At 45.6% G+C, this 22,870-nt stretch overlaps 1 protein-coding gene across 2 annotated transcripts in view; it reads left to right on the top strand.

Annotated features, from left to right (window-relative positions):
- gripap1 (GRIP1 associated protein 1) overlaps positions 1-22,870 on the top strand; it is a 50,850-nt gene that overhangs the window by 5,490 nt on the left and 22,490 nt on the right. Inside the window, exons 8-24 of one of the 2 annotated variants that reach the window (XM_076276897.1) lie at positions 247-425; positions 2,457-2,505; positions 3,341-3,411; positions 3,591-3,638; positions 3,758-3,789; positions 4,951-4,998; positions 5,796-5,895; positions 6,465-6,542; positions 8,510-8,602; positions 9,433-9,567; positions 11,257-11,352; positions 13,892-14,104; positions 15,366-15,479; positions 16,551-16,628; positions 17,983-18,078; positions 19,473-19,529; positions 20,761-20,860. In XM_076276897.1, the coding sequence (XP_076133012.1) occupies positions 247-425; positions 2,457-2,505; positions 3,341-3,411; positions 3,591-3,638; positions 3,758-3,789; positions 4,951-4,998; positions 5,796-5,895; positions 6,465-6,542; positions 8,510-8,602; positions 9,433-9,567; positions 11,257-11,352; positions 13,892-14,104; positions 15,366-15,479; positions 16,551-16,628; positions 17,983-18,078; positions 19,473-19,529; positions 20,761-20,860 (1,587 nt within the window). The remainder of the gene's footprint in view (positions 1-246; positions 426-2,456; positions 2,506-3,340; positions 3,412-3,590; positions 3,639-3,757; positions 3,790-4,950; positions 4,999-5,795; positions 5,896-6,464; positions 6,543-8,509; positions 8,603-9,432; positions 9,568-11,256; positions 11,353-13,891; positions 14,105-15,365; positions 15,480-16,550; positions 16,629-17,982; positions 18,079-19,472; positions 19,530-20,760; positions 20,861-22,870) is intronic. The other variant, XM_076276898.1, reaches the window with a different exon arrangement.

The raw sequence follows: 22,870 nt of genomic DNA, 5'->3' as shown, positions 1-22,870 counted from the left end.
GCAGGAAAAGCAGATAGATGCCTTTTTTTACGATCTCGCCCTGGAACCACCCCTGTCAGCATCAGAATGTAGCAGCTTTGCACTGCTGATTGAGTCCGTGAATTGAGAGGGTTAGCTCTTTCATAGTGCATACTTGTGTATGTTCCCTTCTGCCCCGGCTCCCCAGCCTGCCTTTCATGTGTAGGCTTGCTCTCAATCATGCATGTGTTTGTGTTTTTGTTTGTGTGTTTGTTTGTTCCCACTCAGTCCTTCAAGAGCGGCAGGAGAGCCAGTTGAAGAGTCCGCGGGGAGCCGAGGTCACAGACGGCAGTGTGGCGGTGATAGATGGGGCTGTTGACAGTAATGGGGTGCAGCCGCACCCTGACGCCAGCGGGAGTGTGGGCATGGAGGATGGCGAGACTGGTCACAGTGATAGGCTGGCACAGGTAAGGAAGACAAATGTGGATTAAAGGCTTTTACACACTCAACGCATTGGTCACTGCGTGCAGAGTGTGAGACGTCACCAAAGCGCTATAAGCATTTATACTTGCGCTTTGGCCACGCGACACTAGTTGCCAAGTCTACTACAAACCACCTACCCTCTGATGCCCAAAGAATTTATCTTCATTATTTTACTAGACTACTTTCATTCACGTTGTATGCGTTAATAAGCGTTTTAAGTTTATTTAGGATGTTGGCTATATGAAATGCTGACATGTCAGCCTGCTATTGTCTGATGTTTCACGTCAGACTCACTGGGAACGTCGGGTATATCGGCCACTTAAGTCTGTTAACCCTTAGAACCCTAAGCTGTTTTTAGGCATTTTCACTACCTTTACTCATAAGGATTTATTCTGGTCATTGTGTGCCACACACACATATTATATATTGTTTTTTTTAGCCGAGTCTAGGCTATCCAGATCTAGGCTATCCAGATCCAGATAATTTCATGTATTAGTACTAGCATTGATTTTGATTTTGATTTTTAAAGAATTAAAACATAAAAAGCATATTATTAAAAAAAATTATATTTCGTCATGTATCTCACCACAGCAAGATCATAGCTCTACATGCATTTCATGTGTGTGTAGGGCAGACTGTCCTGAAACGGGCAATATAATTGCCATGTTGGAGGGATACTCTGGGGCTGAGCAATTTCAGAAATATGTGGTGTGTGATTTACGGAAATAAATGCCATTTTTTATTTAGTGATGAAAAATTACCTTTCTGCGCTCCATATCTGTGACACGAACTGATCTGACCTGACTTGACCCGAGGTTGCGTGTTAGCCTGCATGCCTATGGTGTATGCACTAATGATGATTCTCAACTTTTTACTGCATTGCCATGAACAAAGTACAGGCAAAAAAGGTGTTTCTTTGTTGAACAAATTGGGATGCAATGTGAGCCTTGAATTGGATGCCATGCAGGAATTTGCTAGGATCTCAAAACCGGATTATGAACATGCTTTGCCATAGAGAAACACACGATAGCGTTGGATTATAAACATGCTTTGCCACAAAAACAGACAAAAACGTGGGGTAAGTCCAGCCAGGGATGGATTACTGCACGGGCCTTCCGGGCCCAGGCCCAGGGGCCCAAGGTGTGAGGGGGCCCTGAAGCCCAAGCCTTTGCATAGAATCATTGCCTCAATATCAACACATCAGGATGTAGGCTATGAATCTGATGGAATTTAGTATTGCCCATCCCCAAAATGCACCAGAATACAGGAAATCACATTAAACAAAAACCCCCCTTCCACATATGCGACAATTAGTGGGGAGCCCTTAATACATCTGGGCCCAGGGGCCCGAAAGTTCATAATCCGTCCATGAGTCCAGCAATATGAAGTTATTATTTTCGTTTCGTTTGTTTCATGTACTTGGTATCAAATGATGATGATTTCATCTGATATGCTTGCCATATCGATGCGATCCCGGGTTTGCGAGTAATTCAAAAGAGAGTAATGGGTGCGCAGGTGAACGCAGAGAAGTATAGACTGTAAATATAATGCAATTTCATTTAATTTCATGGTTTTTTTTTTCGTTTTCATACTTGATCGTACAGACAAGTGTGTAGTCTCTTTGGAAAGCCCCACTTCTGCTCTGTCATGCAATAAAGGTTTCATAAGGTGCGATAAACAGATCCGGAGCAATTTAACAGAGAAGAAAGGGTGTGTTTTTTGACGCACTTTGCGTCAATCGGGTTCTAAGGGTTAATGAATGCTAAAAAGTGTTTAGATAGATAGATAGATACTTTATTGATCCCCAAGGGGAAATTCAAGAAATTCCGGTTTACAAGGGTTGGTCTGTGATTTCAGATCCTTTTACTGTGCTTCTTGTGTCTTATGAAGCTCTCAATGAGATTCAGATTTGAACTTTGACTGGACTTTTTGCTCTTTGATTTTGTCCCTTCCTAACCTCCTCTTTCCTTCATTCCTTCCCTCCCTCCTCCCCCCTCCCCTTGTCTGGAGTGCAGGCAGAGGTGAAGTGTGCTACCCTGGAACAGCGGGTGAATGAGCTGAGTGGTGAGTACCTACCTACCCCCCCCCCCCCACACACTTTAACTTCAGTGCATCTTCTGTGAAGTTGACTAGGAAGTTGAACCCGGCCTCTGGCTGGCTGGAGTTGTCGCCCCTGGTCTTGTTGACGTCACAGAATACCAGTGATTACACTGTTCAGTGCACTTTCTCTTGACTGCTGCATCTATTCACAAACACACATAACTTCCCACACAGTATTACAGAGTCTGCATTTATCATTTTTCACTTTTTTTGTGATTACAAGGAGAGTGCACTAATGATGCATAAACACTGTCTTTTGAAAAAGTTGGTGAACACAACAGGGGGCAGCATTTTCACCAATATTTCTGGGCAGTCACATGACATGATTTTTAATTCTAACTGGAATAACATGATGAGCTGTTCACAGATAATTAAAGTTGGTCAAGGTAAACAGTGTTTCCCAGTATTAGTGTCACTCAACTAGCCTGGTAAAAACCAGACTCATTCACATTCCAGACTCACGATTGGGAAATGTTTCCAACAATAACATGGTGACGGGTATACACCTTACTTCCTACTTCGCACAAACTTTAGAAATTGACAATAAACTGCATCGGCAGTCAGGAAACAATGTATCTGGGGTCCGACGAAACATTAGTGAGTTATGGTGTTCCTGACTAGCGTCTCCCTGAAAGGACATCTGGGTGGGCTTGGCCAGGCTACCACTCGGCAGCTTTGTTCCAAAAATGTCCCTGTGTTGTCATCGCCTGAGCAACACTTTCTGTGTTGTATTGCTGAGCAACAATTTCTGTGTTGTATTGCTGATGCTGAATTTGTGTGTGTGTGTGTGTGTCATCAGAGGTTGAACTCAAGCTGCAGACTGAGATGGAAGAGAAACTCCTGCTGAAAGGGCAGCTCCATACTCTAGAGGTGAGGACCCACCCCCTACCCCCACCTAGGGCACATGAAACTTCTGCGAAACACTGTGAGCCCAGTTACACAGAAAACTTAATCTGCTCGCCCACAGTAAAATGCAGAACTGATATACTTCTTTTAAAAAAATAACTTATTTATGTGATTGTTTGACTATGTGTTTTCTTCCCCACCAGTCCTCCAAGCAGGCCGACGTGAGCAAACTTAATGAGGAACTGGCAAAGGTAACCTCAGGCCTTCTCTTGTGTTCAATCCGCATTTCCTGACATGCTGGCTTGTGCCTGTTGGTGTTGTAGTTGTTGCTATGGATTTGTGAACAGCATTGTTTGTCACTTTGTTTCAGCTCACGGATAAACTGAAGAAAAAGCAGGAGAGGTGAGTAACGGTTGTGCTGATGGTGCAGCCTGCTAGGATGCCTCGCTTAGCCACAGTGTGTGTTCTGACTTACTTAGGTTACAGTTTGGATAATGAGATTCTGCATCTGTATGCGAGTCACACCTGGTGGTGGGATCCGGAACAGTCATCATTGAAAGAATACTTCCGAGAGGCAACTTATTATTTCTGTGAGGAGCATGAATTTGTTTTGTTTGCTTTTCCACTGATTGGTGGTTAATGGATCATTTTTGCCCCCCAGACATGATGGGCTGTAGCTGAGTTTTTCTTTTCTTTTTGAGAGAGAGAGAGAGAGAGAGAGAGAAAGAGAGAGAGAGAGAAAAAGAAAAAATCCCTTCTGACTTGTGTGCTAATCTGTGACGGATCACTTGCGGCCGGTCAGGTCTGCAGCTCACCCCCTCTCCTGCCTTCTGAACGTGGGTCCATTTTTAGGGGCTGGTTGTGACGCAGGCCCTCTCTCTGTGCTGTGGGACTGGCCGGGTGATTGGGTGCGGTGGGATGGGAGAGGAGCGAGGAGTGTGGGGGTCCCCTGCGGAACCAGGGCAGTGGCCCTAGTGTACCGTCAGCAGACGAGAGTAATGAGTCTGAACCTGAACTTGTTGTGTTGGCAGTGTGGCAGGGCAGTGTCATCTGCTGCGTCTGCAAATAGCACAGCCCACAATCCACAACTCACAACTCACCACACACACACACACACACACACACACACAATGTGACATGTGCTCTCACACAATCACACAGTCATCTTCTCTCACACAAACTCATAAACAGACACAGATAATCACTTTAGAACACAAACAGAAGCCACTTACCAGAGATACTAACACACACATTTGCTTTCACATAAATACGCACACACACAAACGCACACACAGTGGGTTATCTGCTGTGAAGACCAAAGACCGTTTCACACAAAGACCACAAACATGTTTCTAAATATGAACATGGACAACACTCTGCAATGCACAGGAAACCCACAACGAACATAAATCCTTTTCAGAAGTTAACCATCTTAAAACATCAACGGTACTCAGGCCTGTCTTCGTATTGGATATAGTGATGTATTCATGTTAACAAATACAATGTGCTAAAGAGATCCTCACGTCAATATTACTCACTCAGCTATTCTATAATTCTTTACAGCTTTTTGCGGCTCCAAAGCGAAAAGGAGGTTCTCTACAATGATAGCAGGTAACACTGTAAAAAACCACACCAAACAATGTAATCCATTTTTCATTCATTCGTTTTCACTCTGTCTGTTGAAGTGTGTCCATATATTCCTCCATATATCAACAGTGACATTTCTTTCCTTTATTTAATGGCTTTTAGTTCTTGAGCTTGACATGGTGCAGTCCCCAAAAAAAGTATAATATTTCCCACGACCTGGTGGCTCTAGATTTTCCTCTTCACTCAACCATAAAGTTTTACTTCCTGATGTTGTGTGTTTACCATGGCACGTCACAGCTGATAAGGTGTTTCTGCCACATTAGTCTGGCTGTGAGAGTTTTTCACAGTGCCATGGTGTGGCAGCCTTAATGAGACAGGCTGATAAATGTTTCAGGCATGTGGATATGAATACTAAAGGTGCAATACCATTGTTATGTATCGACTGAGATTACAGTCCTCTAACCTGCTTTTACTTTCTCTTGATCTCCAAAACTCTCTGCACTAAAATTACCTTTTTTGACATTCTATATAACTTCTGTCATTCGACACATATGTCAGATATGTCTAAATGTCTTCCTATCACTAATTTTTTGAGTCCAACATCATTAGAAATGTTTGCTTGACTGTAGACATACGGTTGTGTATTAATATGTGCTTTTACTGTGCTCTCCGCTGAGAACTGAAGCCACATTGGCATCAGTGGGCTGTCTAGTTTGGGATGCCATGATAAGTGTTTTTAATATGTGGCCTTTGGAGAGGAGTCGATAGGGCGCTGTCGCAGGTGGCGCATGAGGGATGACATATTTGTGCTCCCGAATCAGGACGAAGATCGATGAGATCCAGCAGAGGAAAGAGGAGGAGCTGAAGTCCATGAACATCCGCATTCAGAAACTGCAGGCAGACCTCACGTCGGCTAATCAGGTGGGACACACACAGACACACACAGACACACACAGACAGACACGCTTGTTAAAACTTGGTAGTTAAATTGACAGAATGTAGAATGCCCCCCTCCTCCAAACCCCCCGATGTAGATGTGTGTTCCTCCTCTAGTCAATAGCAGGTAAGCAGAGTGTAATGATACCCACGTCACAGCCCTCAGGGGGAAATGGTAAAGACTGCAGTCAGGGTTTCAATTTGTGCTCCCTCCTCAGTGCCACTATTTCTGGATGATTTATGGTGGGCTGCCCACTGCAGAATCAGTCACTGTCACACCAGGGGCTGGAATGAGGGCGGAGGGGGCTGGGGTCGCCGTTGGCACCATGTATGTATGTATGTGTGTGTGTGTGTGTGTGTGTGTGTGTGTTGTGAGGGGAGGGGGGGAGGCTAAATGTATATATACATATGTGTGTGTGTGTGTGTGTGTGTGTGTGTGTAAGAAATGTGATTTTGTGTGTGTGCGTTTATGTGTATGTGAGATTGCAGGTGGTAAGGTAAAAGTTGTATGTCTGTCCGAGGGAGGAATGTGATTGTGTGTGTGTGTTTTGTAGAGTATAGCCGAGTTGAAGGAGCAGCTCCAGAGTAAAGAGAAAGAACACGAGGTGGCTCTGCACACGCTGAAGGATCAGGTAACGCTGGTCCCCCACAAAGCTCACTGAGTTCAGGCCTCTCCTGCTGCCTGTCTCTTCCTCTGCCATTAGCTTCCTCTCTCTCTCTCTCTCTCTCTCTCTCTCTCTCTCTCTCTCTCTCTCTCTCTCTCTCTCTTTCTCGCTCTTTCTCTCTCTTTCTTTCTTTCTTTTTTTCTTTCTTGCAAACACTCTTTTCTCTGTCTCTCACACTCTCTCTCTCTCTCTCTCTCTCTCTCTCTCTCTCTCTCTCTCTCTTTTTGTTCAGAAAGCCATATAACTTGTCCACAGTCATTAGGGGGCTCCCAGACACCCGTGCTCAAATGGAACACTTAGCTGAACTAGTCTCCTCGGAGCCGTTCTGAGTTATGCGCCACACACACCACGGAGTCCACAGTTAGCAATTAGTGTCTGCGCCGTTACACAGGTGTTCATTATCATTCTCACGGAGGGAGTTGTGCTAATCTCTGCTTGTGTCGGAGCGAGGGGGTTAGACACATCCCAGCCACCTGTGACGGCAGATTGCACATTCATTAATTCTTTCTTTCTTTCTTTCTTTCTTTCTTTCTTTCTTTCTTTCTTTCTTTCTGTGTAGTTAGTGAATATGTAAGAGTACTACATAAATGATGTCCTGATAAAAAAAAAAAAAAAAAAATGCAGTCACGTTGAAAGGCCTTCAGTGGCATTTCATCTTTATACTGTGTTGGGGATGCTGACTGAAATGTTCTAGGAGTGTGTTGTTGGTTTCTGCCTGGTCTTAAGTCTTTTTTTACTGGCGCCAGGCAAGTCAAAATCCCCGAGCGAGGCACTTTTTGCGCCCGAGCGAACTGTCCACAACATTTAAAAGACATTGTTTCCCGCGGCCAAAATGTCTATTTTTCTCCTCTCAACCCCTACAATGGCTTTGCCCAAACTTGAGTTCAGAAACTTTTAAATTACATTTTGAGTCTGCACTAGTTAATTGACCGTTAATGAAAGTGCGAGTGAGAGATCGGCTAAATAATTAAGGATTAGTGTGAGTGAAGAGCTTACGTGTGTGTGTGTGTGTGTGTGTGTGTGTGTGTGTGTGTGTGTGTGTGTGTGTGTGCGTGTGGGAAGTGGGGTGTAAGGGTACTGTCTAGAGCAGCTCTGGTGGGAGCAGGCCTGTTGTGAGGGTAATAACTGCTCCTGGATGGCCCCCACCTTCTGCCTGAATTCCTCCAAATGTCACTCTGTCCCTCACAGGAGTCACTGACATTAATTAAGCAAAAGGTGGACTAAACCGAGTGATAAAGAAGAAAAGTTATCTGTGTGTGTGTATGTGGGTGTGGGTGTGTGTGTGAGTGGGTGTGGGTGTTTCTCCCTTCTTCTTTAAGTGGAAATGCACTGATGTATTACTGGAAGGCTTAAGGATGTGCTTGCCAGTGCTCTCATTTCCTGGCGCTAGCTAATTCTGTTGTACTTATCTCTCTCCTCCCCGTTCCTCTCAATATGGTTTTGTCTTTCTGTTCCTCCTCCCGATTCCACGGACCTCCCATCATGCATCACTCTCACATCCTGCCCTTTGTGAACCCCAATGGCCCATTCTTTTGCCCTTCCCCGGAACTTTTCCAAATTTGACTTTTTTTTTGGTAATTTGCAATTATTTGCCCCCGTGTTTCCTTTTCTCTCCCCTTCATTCACTCTTCTTGACACTTTTCCACCCCCCTGCCCCATCTCCTCTCCCATATTCATACTCATTCTCTGTTCTTTTATTGTGGCTCTCTTCTTTTTTTTTGCCCCCTTTCATCCACTTTGTTTCATCTTCTCTCCCTCCACCGCCATCTCAACATCTCCCCCTCGCCCACCTGTGCTCATATTCTCTCTTCCCTTTCATTTCGTTTCTCTTTCCCTCTATCCCCTCACCATTCCTTTTTTTTCTCCTCACCGCTTTCCCTCGCGCTCCCTTCCTGCACCCTCCTCGTTGGTCCGTGCGGCGGCCGTGGCTGCAGGTAGCGTGTCAGAGCGCGGTCAGTCAGGAGCAGGTGGAGGGCATGCTGAGCGAGAACGACGCCCTCAGGACTAACCTAGCCGCCCTAGAACAGGTACTGCACACCACTGCCCACTGGGCCAAGCTAGTCCCACCACCTCCACCACCTCACGCCTCCGTCCAGGTGCTGCTGCTCACCTGGGCACCACCCCTCCGTCATCATGCCCAATCACCAGGTGTAGATGGCTTGTTTTAACACACACCAATAGCATCACCCACTTTCCGCCTGGTGTGTGGCTCCATCACTGTTCTTCTCATCACTAATTCATTTGTAAGTTCACCATCTCCTTGTTCACCAATTCTCAGCTGTAAAGTTGAAAATCAGAATCCCTCTGGCATGAAGTAGTTCTCACCTCTCACCAAACTGTGGTAGTCTTTCACCCTCTCACCTACTCATTCCTTGTGGCAGCATATAGCAAAAGTCTTTGTTTTAGCTGTTCTTTTGTAGTTGCTTGGTTTCACGGGAAGAACGCATCAAATTCACCGTGCACCAGGAGGAAACTCACCTGCAGTCATCTTTGACTCTCACTCTGTTCGTCCAATTGCATTTCTCGTCCATCACATCATCAATGTTTCAGTCATAGGTGGAAAATTTAAGGTTTGAAAATCTGAAAGTCCAGTTGTCTCTCTTCATCATGAAGCTCAATGCACAAACCCAAACAATGTCACTCCGATACTCAATACACACTCATTTAGTGTCACTGACACTGGAAAGCACTGATTTCTCAAATCAATTTAGTTATAGTAATGGAGAGACATTTTTCTCTGATACTCTTCCACCTCTGATTTAGTTCAGACCTCTAGGCCTCTTGGTCTGATTGTGTGTGTGTGTGTGTGTGTGTGTGTGTGTGTGTGTGGTGTGTGTGTGTGTGTGTGTGTGATCAGATTCAGACAGTTAAGACTCAGGAGATGAACTTGCTGCGTGACCAGAACATGGCTCTGAATGCAGAGCTGCAGCAGAGGCGGACTGACCAGGAGAGTTTCATGGCCCAGAAGGACGACCTCAACTCCCAGCTACAGGTCAGAATTCACCCTCATTTCACATGGTGTCCAGCACACTAACATGTCCCTGTGACCTCCTAAAATTCACTGGCTCTTAGCATAGGGGCACTCCCCTGCTCCTGAGTTTTCTGTATGAACATTGCATCACTTTGGTGGTACATGATTGATTCGGAGAGCCTCTGGTTGTTATTTGTAGTCTGCCTCCATTACCTTGGAAAGGCATTGCTTACACTGCAAGACATCCACTGCTGAAGTCCCTGATGTAATTGAGAGTTGTTGTTTAGCTCCAGGACTGAGACCACCATCCCCTTGTTTCTTTCAACTCCACATCTGTTGCCTTTCAGGATAAACACGTATGTTTGTTTGATTGATTGGTTATGTGCAATGAGCTGTAGTCCTGAGACAACCCTGGTTCCTGTTAATAGAGCAGCTGTGAGCTGTGATCCAGATCTGAGTCAGTGCTATACTCTTAGGTTTAGTTGCCTCATGTAACCAGCTACAGGTGCAATGCTATTTTCACGGATAACCAGATGCATTCCAGTTGATGGGTGCATAATACTCATTATACCTGGCACAGCTAAGATCAGGCATTCACTAATGAAACGTAGCCTGCCGTTAGATTACCAATTCCTTGAGACTTGGAGTTAAAAGCATGACTTGCAAACATAAACAAATGGTCCTAATTGACGCATTTACTGATGCTGTGTCGCCTGTATGAGACTCAGGGGTTGCCTGGTGTCCCTTGTGTTGAAGGTACTAAGCAGGCACCAACTAAACTGCAGAAACCTCCAAAACTGCATCCTTTAAATACATTAAGTTCTTCTTGGGCATGGATCATTAATTTACTTTTGGCTTTCCACAGCAGGTGTTGCATTGGAACAGAGCGGGGAGAAAACAGCCCCAGTGTAGCGATTAATCTCAGCAGTCGCAATGTTTCTTGCCAGGATTTAGCAGCTATACATGTTTTGCTTAAATCATTAACTCCCAATTTTGTGTGACAGCCAGGATGTGTTTATAATTGCCATAATAATATTTTGCAAAGGTTGTTTGTGATTTGCAACAAATGAAACAATAGCAAAATCATCTGGAAAAGGGGTAAGAAAAAGAGAAATGGATGGTTATTTATTTTACTTTATTTTAAAGTTTGGTTTTAACTGAAACAGTTTTTTGTGTGCAGTTTAATAAGATCTGCTGTCTGACAGCTTGCCTTAACAGCTGCCTCGCTGTTAGGGCAGGGTAGCACTAACAAGAACACGAAAGTCGTCAGAATCTAGCCAGCTGTTGTCACTTCTGAATGTTGCTTACAGATTATGAATATTGTATGAAAGGTTGCAGGGCATGCAGCCACATATGCTCGGTCGGAAATCTCACTGACTTCAGCAATCGTTCAAGCAGGTTTTAATTTTACCACTGGAAGGTATTAGACCGAAGTCAGGGGCCAGAGAATTGAGTTATCAGCTTGCAGAAACAGAACCTGAATTTTTAATATGTATTTTTTACATTAGCAGGGTGAATTTAATTAGCGGGCATTGTCACATAATCCTTTCTAATTAGGATTTAAATTGGGGGGAAAATTATGCATTTATTTTTGGTCTGGGCTGAATTGTTTGTGTTTTTGGCAGCCCTAGCGAAGTTCTCGTTCTCTCTCACTTGGTAGTTTTGCCTGCTGTGTCACTCAGGGCTGAGTGCTGTTCTCTGTCTGCTTAGGAGGCGAACCGGGCCAACAGTCGACTCCTGGAACAGCTGAATGAATTGGGCCAGGAGAAGGACAGGCTACAGCAGGACCTGGAGGAAGCCAAAAAGGTATTGGCCTAACACACTCACTCACTCACTCACTCTCACACTCACTAAGGGCCCGTCCCAATACCTCCCCTACCCCTAGATTTTTGCCCTAACCCTCGTTTTTGCGCGTGCACGTGTAGGGCTAGGGTGTCCCATTACTAAAATTTCGAAATATGTTGGAATATGTTAGTTTGATGCACATCTGATGGACTGTTGAGTTTTGAACATTAATGTTAGAAAATATCTCACAAAGCTATCGATGTTCATGATATCTGCTGAGTGCTTTGAGAGAGTCTGCCCATCAAATAACATTATATATGTGATCTGGGTAGATTCGTCAATATTTAAGGTATGTGTTCTGGCGTTCATATGAACACAAATATCTGTTGATTATCCAGACGTAGATAAACCAGCACAGCCCACACAACAATGACCGCTGGAACGGGCATGTTTCTGAATGAAAATAGTAGCAGGCTACTACCGGTAGACACGTCGGCGCTGCGCGTGATGTAGGTGAGCACGTTCGCTACGCTAATTTGCATATAGTGGTGTCCCAATTCATAGGGAAAGATCTTACCCTCCACTTCCCTTGTCGAGGGGGCTTTAATGTTGACGGAAATCAAAACCAAGTGGAAGTTTTAAGGGGGGAGAAATGGGACGGGCCCTTACTCACTCTCACACTCACTTACTCTCACACTCACTTACTCACTCACACACCCACCTTGAGCTGACTTGGTGTTAGTCATATTTTTTTTATAATATAGTTTTAGGGCTAGAGGCTTTGTTTCCTGACGCTTTCTTACAATGACACACACACACACCCATAAGGTTCTTGTTAGTCTTCTTCATTTTTTATCTTTGAGTCATGCTTTCCTTTCATTCATGGTACATGCTTTTACACAGTAGGGTAGACACACACACACACACACACACACACACACACACACACACACACACATAAACTTGGACTGTAGGGCTCCATTTTTAGTAAGTAACAGACATCCACACACTTGTCCATGTTGAGCGCACAGCTGGTGGCCCGTGAGCCGCTATCTCCTGGCGTGTCCGATGGATTTGATGAACTCTTGACCATAATCACCTCTCCATTAGCTCTCAGGTCTTTGTGGAATTCATTCGAAATGAGGCACATTTCCACCGGATTAAGCCACAGCTTCACCCCACCGCCACCACCACCCACCTCATTTCCATTCAAATAAGACCAAAACCGTTCCGACCGGACTCGTTTGATGAAAATATAATTTATATGCAGATGAATCCTCCGGTTGGAAAATCAGCGTGAAAAAAAGAGAAAAGCAGTCGTCTAATTTCACATCTATTTTAGGTTTCAGGAAAAGCCAAGACCTTTAACCCCGATGTGCTGTCGTGCTCTCTGCAGTCAAATTCCTGCAGTGCTCCAGGGCTTGCTCTCTCTCTCTCTCTCTCTTTCTTAAAGAGGAGAACCATCCCACTGTGACCCTGGCAACAAATGCAAGTTGACACCACAGTTCCAGCATCAGCATCAGCAGGGCCAGTGGAAGTGCACCGGTTCAGTGCAGTTGGGGAACAGATAAAATGGCGTGCTGATGATGCACGAGTAGGCTAAAATGATCCATGGTGCACGGCCAGAGTCTAGGTACAACAGGGCTGTTTTATTTAATTATTTATATAAGAGAGAGAACATGAATGTGCTTAAAATTATGTACAGTAATTGAGAGGGGAAAAGTAACAATTTGCTTTTTAGGGTATGTGAAGAGAAGGGAAAGTTCTCTGAAACTGCTCTCCCGTCCTGCTGACCCCACCACAAGATCACACCTGATAAGAAAGCATCATTAGAGCCAGTCTCTGGAAAAAAGGGCCGGAATTTTCTCATTATGGCCTGTGATCCATAGACTGAAGGTAAAATGGGCCTCTTGTCTCAATCACAACATTATTCCTCAAGAGCACATTGCGTAACATAAACAAGAACTCTCACACCCTAAACATTCCCCAAAACACACTCCCCAGAGAGTGTGCAAACTTCAGGAGAAGGAAAACACCACCAGACAGCAGACCAGCAGAATACACTGATGAGAACCTAAATGTTAAATCCATAAACTTCTCTCTTTGTTGAAACAAGTCTGTCTCAACCATCTTCCCAAAAGAGGAAAAGAATCCTTTTATGTATAACTTTTGACTCAAAAGCACAGCAACCTCTAAAATGTAACGACAAGTACAAGGCCGAGAGTTCGGTGAGCCAACTCTACTCGGTGTGTGAAAACAACAATGATCTACTCCCCAGTGCAGTCCCTCACTTACTTCCTACCAGCACTCAAATGAAGCAAAAAGATAGAATGTTGTTTTTCTAGATTTTTTTTTATTTTTTAGATTTGAGCTTTTCTTGCCAGGACAGTGGAGAGTTGACTGGAAAAGAAAGGGAGAGCGACGCAGAGTGGGTTCAGGAAATGATCCCAGGCCAGACCCATACCTGGGTGTACCTTCTTGTGGACCAATGCTAACCTGGAGCCACATCTCTCCGAACAGGTGGAATGTTAACTCTGTTCTGATTTCTCCTCCTTCGCAGACGGCGGACAAGCGCAAGGGGATGCTGGACGAGCTGGCGATCGAGATGGCCCAGGAGAAGTCGCGGCACAAGGAGGAGCTGAGCGACGTGCGGCTGCAGCACGAGAAGGAGGTGCTGAGCGTGCGCGCCCGCTACGAGAAGGAGCTCCGCGGCCTCCACGAGGAGAAGAACCGCACGGAGGAGGAGATCCGGACACAGCTCCGGGAGGAGAAGGTGAGGGAGGGAGGAGATCCGGACACAGCTCCGGGAGGAGAAGGTGAGGGAGGGAGGAGGAGATCCGGACACAGCTCCGGGAGGAGAAGGTGAGGGATGGAGGGAGGGAGGGAGGGATGGAGAGAGACAGACAGATGGATGGGTGAGTGAACAAGAGGTCAGTCAGTATAGAGATGCACAGAGTTCAGATAGGAGGGCAGAGAAGGAGGGATGTGTTGCAGGGAGAGCGGGATGGAGAGAGACACAGGAAATAGTGAACTGGCAGGAGGTTATGAAAAGGAGGTTTAAGGAGACCATGACCGCTTCTGAGAATCCAGTCGTTTTGATTTAATTCAGAACAACTACTGTACATGTACACCGTACATGATCTGCAACCAACAGTGCTGCATGTAGTCACTTTTAGAACACCCTCATTTAAAACACCCTCAGGCCCCCCGCCCCCACCACCCACCCCACTCCCTGGAGAGTGTGACGATAGTTAGAGGATACAGTCTGCCCCAGCTCTGAGCCTGGCTCAGGCTTCCATCATCAGTCTGGCTAATTGACCAGTGTGGGGCTCAGGGCCAGGGGGCCAAGGGGCCATGAGGTGGCTGGTGAGTGTGTGGGGGGATGGGGTGGGTGGATTTTTGGGGGAGAGCGCTAGCTGTTAGCCAGCACTGTTGTGTCCTCTTCGGCGCGTGAGGGATCGCAGCGCCAGGCCATGCTACGCTGCATCGCAGTAATTGGGTTATTCCTGCCGCATACGCTCGCACACTTGTGGCTCGGACACTCTCTTTGTGTGTGTGTGTGTGTGGGCGTGTGTGTGTGTGCCAAGGGTGATTTGAAGAGAAATGTAGCTCTGTGATCACACATAGCGGTGTAGAAGTTTTTAGGGAATCCTTGGGGTTTTGAGGTTGCATAATGTTCAAGACCTAATTTAAAGTTGTACATGTGATCTCCTGTTTGAGAATTCCCATAGGCCTCTCTGATGAATGACATATGATGGTGAAGAGGATGTCTGCTCAGTTTACTGTGTTCTTAACCATTTCTCATGATGTCTGATTCTTAAGCATAGGGGTACCACCTCTATGTTCTTCAAAAAAAAAAAAATCTTAAAAAGTCTTCCCAGAACAGAATTTTCAACTGCTAACATCCACAAAGGAGGACAGCTTCCTAGCTCTTAGACAGTGCAGTAAAAGGGAGAGAGTGTGTGAGTGTTTGTGTGGTGTGTGTGTCCCACTCTCTTTATTTTGACCCTGTGCTTGTGCGTCCTGCCCCACAGGCTCGTACCAAAGAGCTGGAGGGCCTGCAGCAGAGTGTGGAGGAGCTCCAGGCCCAGGTCCAGTCCATGGAGGGCACCAAGGGCTGGTTTGAGCGCAGACTCAAGGAGGCCGAGGTAACGCAGCACAGCAAAACCACACACAGTACAAACCCACTTCCACTGATCTCAGACCTTTGTGTGACAGTCATGGTTATTGTTTTAGTGTAAGTTTCTCAAGACAAAAATCATCATGAGCCATGTTATAACCCGAGACATGAGTGTAGTGGTCTTTATGGTCATACAAAAGAAATAACACTATTACACTATTGCACTACTTCAGAAAGTTCCATTCACATGAATGGGCCTTCCCAACCTTCGGAGGTTTGTTAAATCTATATAATCACCGCTGCAAAGTATATAATGACTGCTGTCTTTCATATTTCTCCGCAAGAAGTCCATTCGCTTATAGCAATGCGCGTCAGGGTCCTGTTCTCCCTGTCGGGACTTATTTTCTGATAATTACCAGCGGACAATACATTATCCCTTACAGAACACGCTGAGCTGACTCGTGATGGTGACTGGCAGAACTGGCCAACTAATTTGCCTGACATACCATTTCACTTGCCCCAGGGCCGCGGGCCCTTGATCATGTTGAACCCTGCACTTGGGCCCTTTAGCTACAGTAAGCTACATTAGGAGACCTGTACTGGAGTGCTGCGATTTAGGGATGTTGTAATATGTCTTTATATTTACTCAATAGTGTGCATTCAGTCATAGAGAACTGTGAAACTAACACCAGGTATCATGAGCTCAGTTTCCATTGAGCTAAAAGCCTCTACCTGCAGTCCTCCATAAGACACTAGATGAAGGCTCCTGGTAGGAGACTGGATCTGTCACAAGAGGTGCATTAACAGGAAATTGTCTCATTACTCGTCTGGCCACTTGATGTCACTATTGGTTTCTGCATGATTTCATCACTGTTTGCAAGCTGTCCCCTTTGGATCATGATGCATTCTTTATGCAGAGGCTTTAATGTGCCCTCCAACGGCAAAACAATGTGTTTCATTGTTGAAATTATTTTTTTGTGTGTGTGGCTCACATGACCTCTGGTTGAACACCTATCAATTATGGATTTGGGTTTCTAGTGGAGGCCAACAGCAATCATGCTGTTCTAGGGGGTTCTAACAGCTTGTTCTGTGTGTGCAGGAGAGCATAGAGAAGAAGACTCTAGATCACCAGGAGGCGATCCAGAAGCTTCAGAAGGAGCATGTTGTCCAGCTAGAGGTATGAGCCCCCACCCCCCCACCCCCAAACAACACACGCACACACACATACACACGCACGCACGCACACACACACATGAAGTATGAAGAGGGGAAAAGGGCATGCAAAGTTCACGTGTGAGAAGAAGAAGTGCATTTGTGTGTAACAACTGTTGGGCTGACCACACACACAAACACATACATACACACAAAAAGTGCTTACGTATGTAAGGCTACAGGACAAACATGTGTACACACACACACACACACACACACACACACACACACACACACACACACACACACACAGACCCATGGGGCTGGCCCACACAGATTCAATACACTGCTGAGTGCAGCATTGCAGCTGAGGAGAAAGGCGTGACATGGGTGACTATTTCAGTCCGATGACTATCTGCTGCTTTTTTTAACAATCCCATTTAACCCCATTGGCCAATCTTCTCTGGTCTTGCTGGATGGCATATAATCACACTGAAATGTCTAATTCAGTCCCCCTTCTCAGGGTACCCTGCTGTGTTACATAGCTTCTGCTTCAGAGTTTAGTTCCGTCTCTGATAGAACTCCTCCTCTCACGATGAATGTGCAATGTGGACTTTTAGAGCACCGGTGCTGATTTATTTTCTCATGTGTTATTCGGACGCGCTGCCTTGTAGTGAAAGTAATTACTGGAGAACACGCGAGAGTAATTCATCACTCCGCCTGGTCCTGGGAGCTACTAATGCAGTGGAAATTCACACTAAGCAACCGCTGTGACATGGACCTTTACTTTTCTAAGGATAGAATTAGAGATGGAAGCACATATGCAGACAGATGTATAGCCCACAGAGGTGTAGGTGCAGTCTCAAAACTCAAATAAAGAAGTTATTGTCAGTGATGCCTCATGTGTTTTTTAGAGCCAATAGCTTTATGACTAGAGCCTCAAGTTGCACCCCAGAAATGAGGACCTAGTGTATTCTTTGGCCGTAGAAGTTAACAGTTCCAAGAAGGCTATGCGAGCCATGACTGGTTAAGCATGCGTTGAATTTGATCAGCTCACTGTGGATCAGCAACATCATCTGAGTCGAAGGTCTAAGGACAGCACTGACCTAACCTACGTTGTAAACTCTGGAGGAAGTTACATCAACCTTTGAGTTTCAGGAGGAAACTGAACCTGTGTTAAGAAAAGAGCATGGCATACTTAAATGTACCAGCATGAACTCTTGCAGAACCGTTGAATGAGCATGTACAGTACTACATCGTTACCTTTGTACTTTTGAACATAATAAATGTTTTGCTTAAAAGTATAGGCTGAAGTACATATGTATGAGGTCAGTGATTATTCTTATAGTGCTATAAATGAGCTCCATCTCTCTGTACAGGGTAAGGAGGGAGAGGTGGAAGTTGTGAAGGAGCAGCTCGTTGAGGTGGAGAAACAGAGGGAAGTCCAAGAAGCCTCCATCGCTAAACTCAAACAGGTACAGTACAGTAAAATCTGACTATGTTCTATTCAATTCAGTTTTATTTATATATAGTGCTATAGATCTCAGATGGCATACTTCCGTTAGTACACTTTAATGCAGTGCACTGTGCTTACTTCCGTAGTGCGTGAATTTTAACAGAATTGTACACATGCTATTGCATGCAGCCGCTCTGGTACGGTTATTGGAAATATTAATAAGGCGATTAATAAAGCAGTGAATCCATTAGACCAGAAAGGTTGGACAGGACACTAATGTATCCTCTCTATAAAGTCATTGACAGTGCACTCTCCTCATCAGTGCGTGATATGCAGTCTGCTCTAGGTGAATGGACTCCAGAATCATGTTGATCCAAAGACAAATGATATGTAGCCTGCACTGAAAATGAATGCACTCTTGAACGATGTTGATTCAAACGCATCTGAGAGTATGTGCAAACTGAAACTGTAGACCTAATCTTTTTGGCTAACTCAAATTCTTATCAAGTGTGAGACTGCACAACAAAAAATAGACATAACAAACAGACCTCTATAAGTATACTGTAAGTATATATACTCTTTTGATCCTGTGAGGGAAATTTGGTCTCTGCATTTATCCCAATCCGTGAATTAGTGAAACACACACAGCACACAGTGTACACACAGTGAGGTGAAGCACACACTAATCCCAGCGCAGTGAGCTGCCTGCATCAAAACGGCGCTCGGGGAGCAGTGAGGGGTTAGGTGCCTTGCTCAAGGGCACTTCAGCCGTGCCTGCTGGTCGGGGTTCGAACCGGCAACCCTCCGGTTACAGGTCCGAAGTGCTAACCAGTAGGCCACGGCTGCCCGTACCTCTTCATAGTGACAGATGATTAAATTTTTTGGGTACATTTATCGACCTGTTTAAGGCTCTAAACGTAATTGTAATTGTAGCTCGTCTTAAAAATAGCTTTGCTCCAGTTTCTTTGGTTGGATTTACCCAATATTAAGGTTTCGTATTAAAACACTCCAGTGTTCGTGTGTATATGGAAGCTACTTAGCTCCCTTGGCGCGGGGGCGTGTTCATTGAACTTGTCCTCGATGTGACTCAGAACAGCCTTCCTGGTTCCTAGCGGCAGAACAATGCCCCCGCCTCTCCATGGATACATCTGTTGCTGCCAGGAGTCCCCTGGAGACACAGCGCCTTTTTTTGGCGACTTACAAAATTGGTCTTTTAACGAACCCCTGTCTCAGCCATGTTAACAGTGCGTTAAAGGAAGACCTTTATCTCCATTGTGTGTATGTCTTTCTTATCTCTCTCTCTCCCTCTCGCTCTCTCCCTCTCTCTTCCCCCCTCACACTCTCTCTCTCTCCCTCTCTCTTCCCCCCTCACACTCTCTCTCTCCTTTTTCTCTTTGTGTCTGTGCCTTGCAGGAGATTAAAGACACTGTGGATGGACAGAGAATCCTGGAGAAAAAGGGAAGCTCTGCGGTAAGTGGAGGCCGTCCACAAAGACGGCAGAGAGAGGGAGAGAGAAAGGGAAAGAAAGGGAGAGTGAAAGAAGGAGAGATGAGCGAGAACGATGTGGGGGGGGGGAAGGGTTAGGAGAGCGATGATGAGTCAGCTCCTTTTCTTGTTGTATTTCCATTCTCCATTTTGAAATTGACACATTGACTTACAGATGGCTTCTGTGCACCTACCCCACCTCAAACAGTGTCCCCTTCCCCTTCCCTCTCTCCACCACACTAGATTACTATACTCAGTCTTCGCCCGTTAGGCTGCAGGTGGCACTCCTCCTTTCTCTGGTTCTCTCTCTCGGTCCCTCACTCTTCGCCCTCGTCCACTCCTCGTGGTCCTCGTTAAGAGACTTTTGTTCCCTTCATTCCCGTGCTCTGTGCACGTGTCAGGTAGATAGATACTCATCACCTGATCGGCCCCTACGCTAATTACGCTGTTAAGTGATCTACCTAAGCTCTTCTAGTAAACACCACGCCCAAAAAATGGCCCAGCACATTTAGTGGACTACAGTAATGAGAAGGACATTGCGTGAAGGTTGGTTTCACTGCATTACCTGATCTGGTAGCGCAGGGAATAGACCCCCCTGGTCTCTCACATGGTGTGCCTCGATGTGGCCTGATGTGCACACCACAATGTTGACTTATCTGAGTGATCGCACACGTACCTGGCTGCACAGGTAAGGTGAGATAAGCACTTGCCAGGTGGCTCATCTCCGTGTCATTAGGTTTTGAGCCCGGGGCACAGGACCTGTCTAGGATGCCTTTCCCAGGTGTTTCAGCTCAGGTGCTCATTTTACCCCACGAGCCCCGTGCTGTCTCATCACTCCACCTCGCGCGCTCCTCACATGGCAGGTGGGCGGAAGTCTCCCGTCTCTGGCACTCGTGCGGCTCACAGGGGTGTTGATGGCACCTGATCTCATGTCACTCGACAGCGAGCAAAACGCACACACACACACACACACACACACACACACACACACACACACACACACTTAGGTGTGACACAGTGGAGGCCTGACAGAAACCGGAACCTGGCACTGTCCCCTCCTCCCTCCTCCAAAACTCCTCTCCCCCACTCTCTCCTTTCTCCTCTCTCCACTTCTCTATTCACCCTTTCATGTTTTATCATGTTTTTATGTGTCTTTATGCCTTCTGTCTTTGTTTCTATCCCCTTCCTTCTCCTGTCTCCTCTCATCTCCATGCAGCTGAAGGACCTGAAGAGGCAGCTCCACCTGGAGAGGAAGCGGGCGGACAAGCTTCAGGAGCGGCTTCAGGAGATCCTCACCAACACTAAGACCCGCACAGGTAAGACGAGAGGCCCCACAGGTCGCCCACCCCACAACCCAACACCGCACCACACCAGGCGGCACGTCCCCGAGAGGGGAAAGAGAGATGCTAAGACTACGGTCTAGAGGCGTCTCCTCAGATAGTCTGGAGAGGCCTGTTACATCATGAGAGCATGAAACATTTACTGCAGGTAAGTGAATATGCAGAGCAGGCATAAATAACACAGCAGGTGAAAAGCGGCGCCTCCGTCTGTACAGATAACTACAAATTAGCCGACGTTGGGCCCGGTGGCCATATTACTCAACAGCCCCACCCCAACCCCTCCCATCTTGCAAAATGCTGAGGTGCTCACCTAAACCCTTGGTATGATCAGCACAGTCTTTAGTAATCATTATGTCTTTAGTAAGGGGCTGTAACGCTTGTGGAGTGAAATTGAAAACCAGGCCACTCTGTTGTCTGTGGTCTGGTTCATGGCACAGTGTGTGCGAGTATCGGGCTGTAGAATCTGGCATCGTGACAGTGCAGTGTGTAGACCGTCTGTAAATAAACCTCAAACACACGTTATAATTAAAACCATGCACGGGAAATTGGAAAGATCATCCAGGGTGATAAATCATTCTCACACAGTGACTGTTCCGGATTCAGCAGCTCTTGCACACACGATGTGAGACTGATGTGAGACTAAGTGAATTATGCACAATGCTGAATTAAATCTTTCTATTTATTTTTCTCCTATTATATTAATGAAAGAGTGTGACAGACCTCATGTTTACCGTACATGTCATGAAGTGTCCCAACCTATTCAGCAGTAGAAGCTGTTGAAGTTCAGGTGCAGTGTAATTTCACTGAGAGACCTCAATCACAAAGTGGGAATTGATTATTATCAAATGTAATGTGAGTGTTTTAAACCTACTTTTCTCTAGTTGAACTTAATCCGTGTGAAGCCCCATCATTATTCACATGGGGCGAATTCTCCCATGTGCGCACGGGTGCGTAAGTAAAAAAAAAAACACGCAACTAGGCGCATTTCAGCCTGCACAAATTCTCCCCTCTGTCATTTACGCGTGATGGAGGGAGTTACGCGTTTTAGGAGGAGCAGCCCCAAAATCTGGGCGTTTCTTATGTATACAAATCTGGCGTGCATTCTGCCACTGACTTAAGCACCTTTCCAGCTATGCGCTCCCGAGGGCTGTATTAAGGTCGAGCGCCACTACAAGGTGAAACAGCATATTACTCGATGTCGGCAGTAGGCCTAGCTCTAAATACATGTAGGTTACACAGAACGTTACAAAGTATCAAATTTGGTGCTTAATTATTATGCTGATACGGCTTTATGTTTTTCCCCATTACAGTGTCTCACGGTGGCAAATCCCGACATTACCTTATACATGAGGCTACGTTGTTAAATAGGGAAAGCCCTGTTATAATCACCCACTTTGGATATTGGAGCTTACCGTCTGTGCATTTCTTTCCAACTTGACCGAAGTCATCCATACATTTGCACAGACGTCTGCACTATTGTCGAGCAGCATAGTTTATATTCTCCTGTCTCTTGATTCGTTTGTAATGGAGGCTGGTATTGTTATGCCAGTCTCTACTGTATACAAATAGCGGCTGCCATTGAAACTTTCTTTCTCAACAGTGAGTTTTTAAATTAGGAAATCAAATCTACACACCTCAAGCATGTCTTGACTCTTTATAAACAAACCTCAAAGCAAAAGTGAAATTTTTAAGTCAATTCTTTGTTAGGTTATGTGATGACACACCATTTTACTCTAGGCCGTTCGCTATTCCGTTCACCATGCTTACGTTTTCAAAATCAAAGACTGGTTTGTGTTCTTTCTGGATTTAAATGGCATTCAGAAGGTCAACGAGAAAGTCCACGTTCCACGTTTTCACATCAACCTAAATTAGTCTGGTTCTAATCGTGCCTCTTTCATAAGGACGCCTTGATTTCAAACTTGCAGAAGCGGGAATGGGAGAATGCGCGTATCACAAAAGTGCGTAACTGAAGCGTGTAAAACAAAA

The sequence above is a fragment of the Alosa pseudoharengus genome, unplaced genomic scaffold (genome assembly GCF_046254945.1).
Source record: "Alosa pseudoharengus isolate Yale_2024_CS ecotype anadromous, Long Island Sound unplaced genomic scaffold, YU_APseudo_1.1 YU_APseudo_1.1_scf_9, whole genome shotgun sequence".
In the NCBI taxonomy this organism is placed as follows: Eukaryota; Metazoa; Chordata; class Actinopteri; order Clupeiformes; family Clupeidae; genus Alosa; species Alosa pseudoharengus.
The sequence above is the reverse complement of the archived record's forward strand: the minus strand, read 5'-3'. Positions and strand labels throughout refer to the sequence as shown.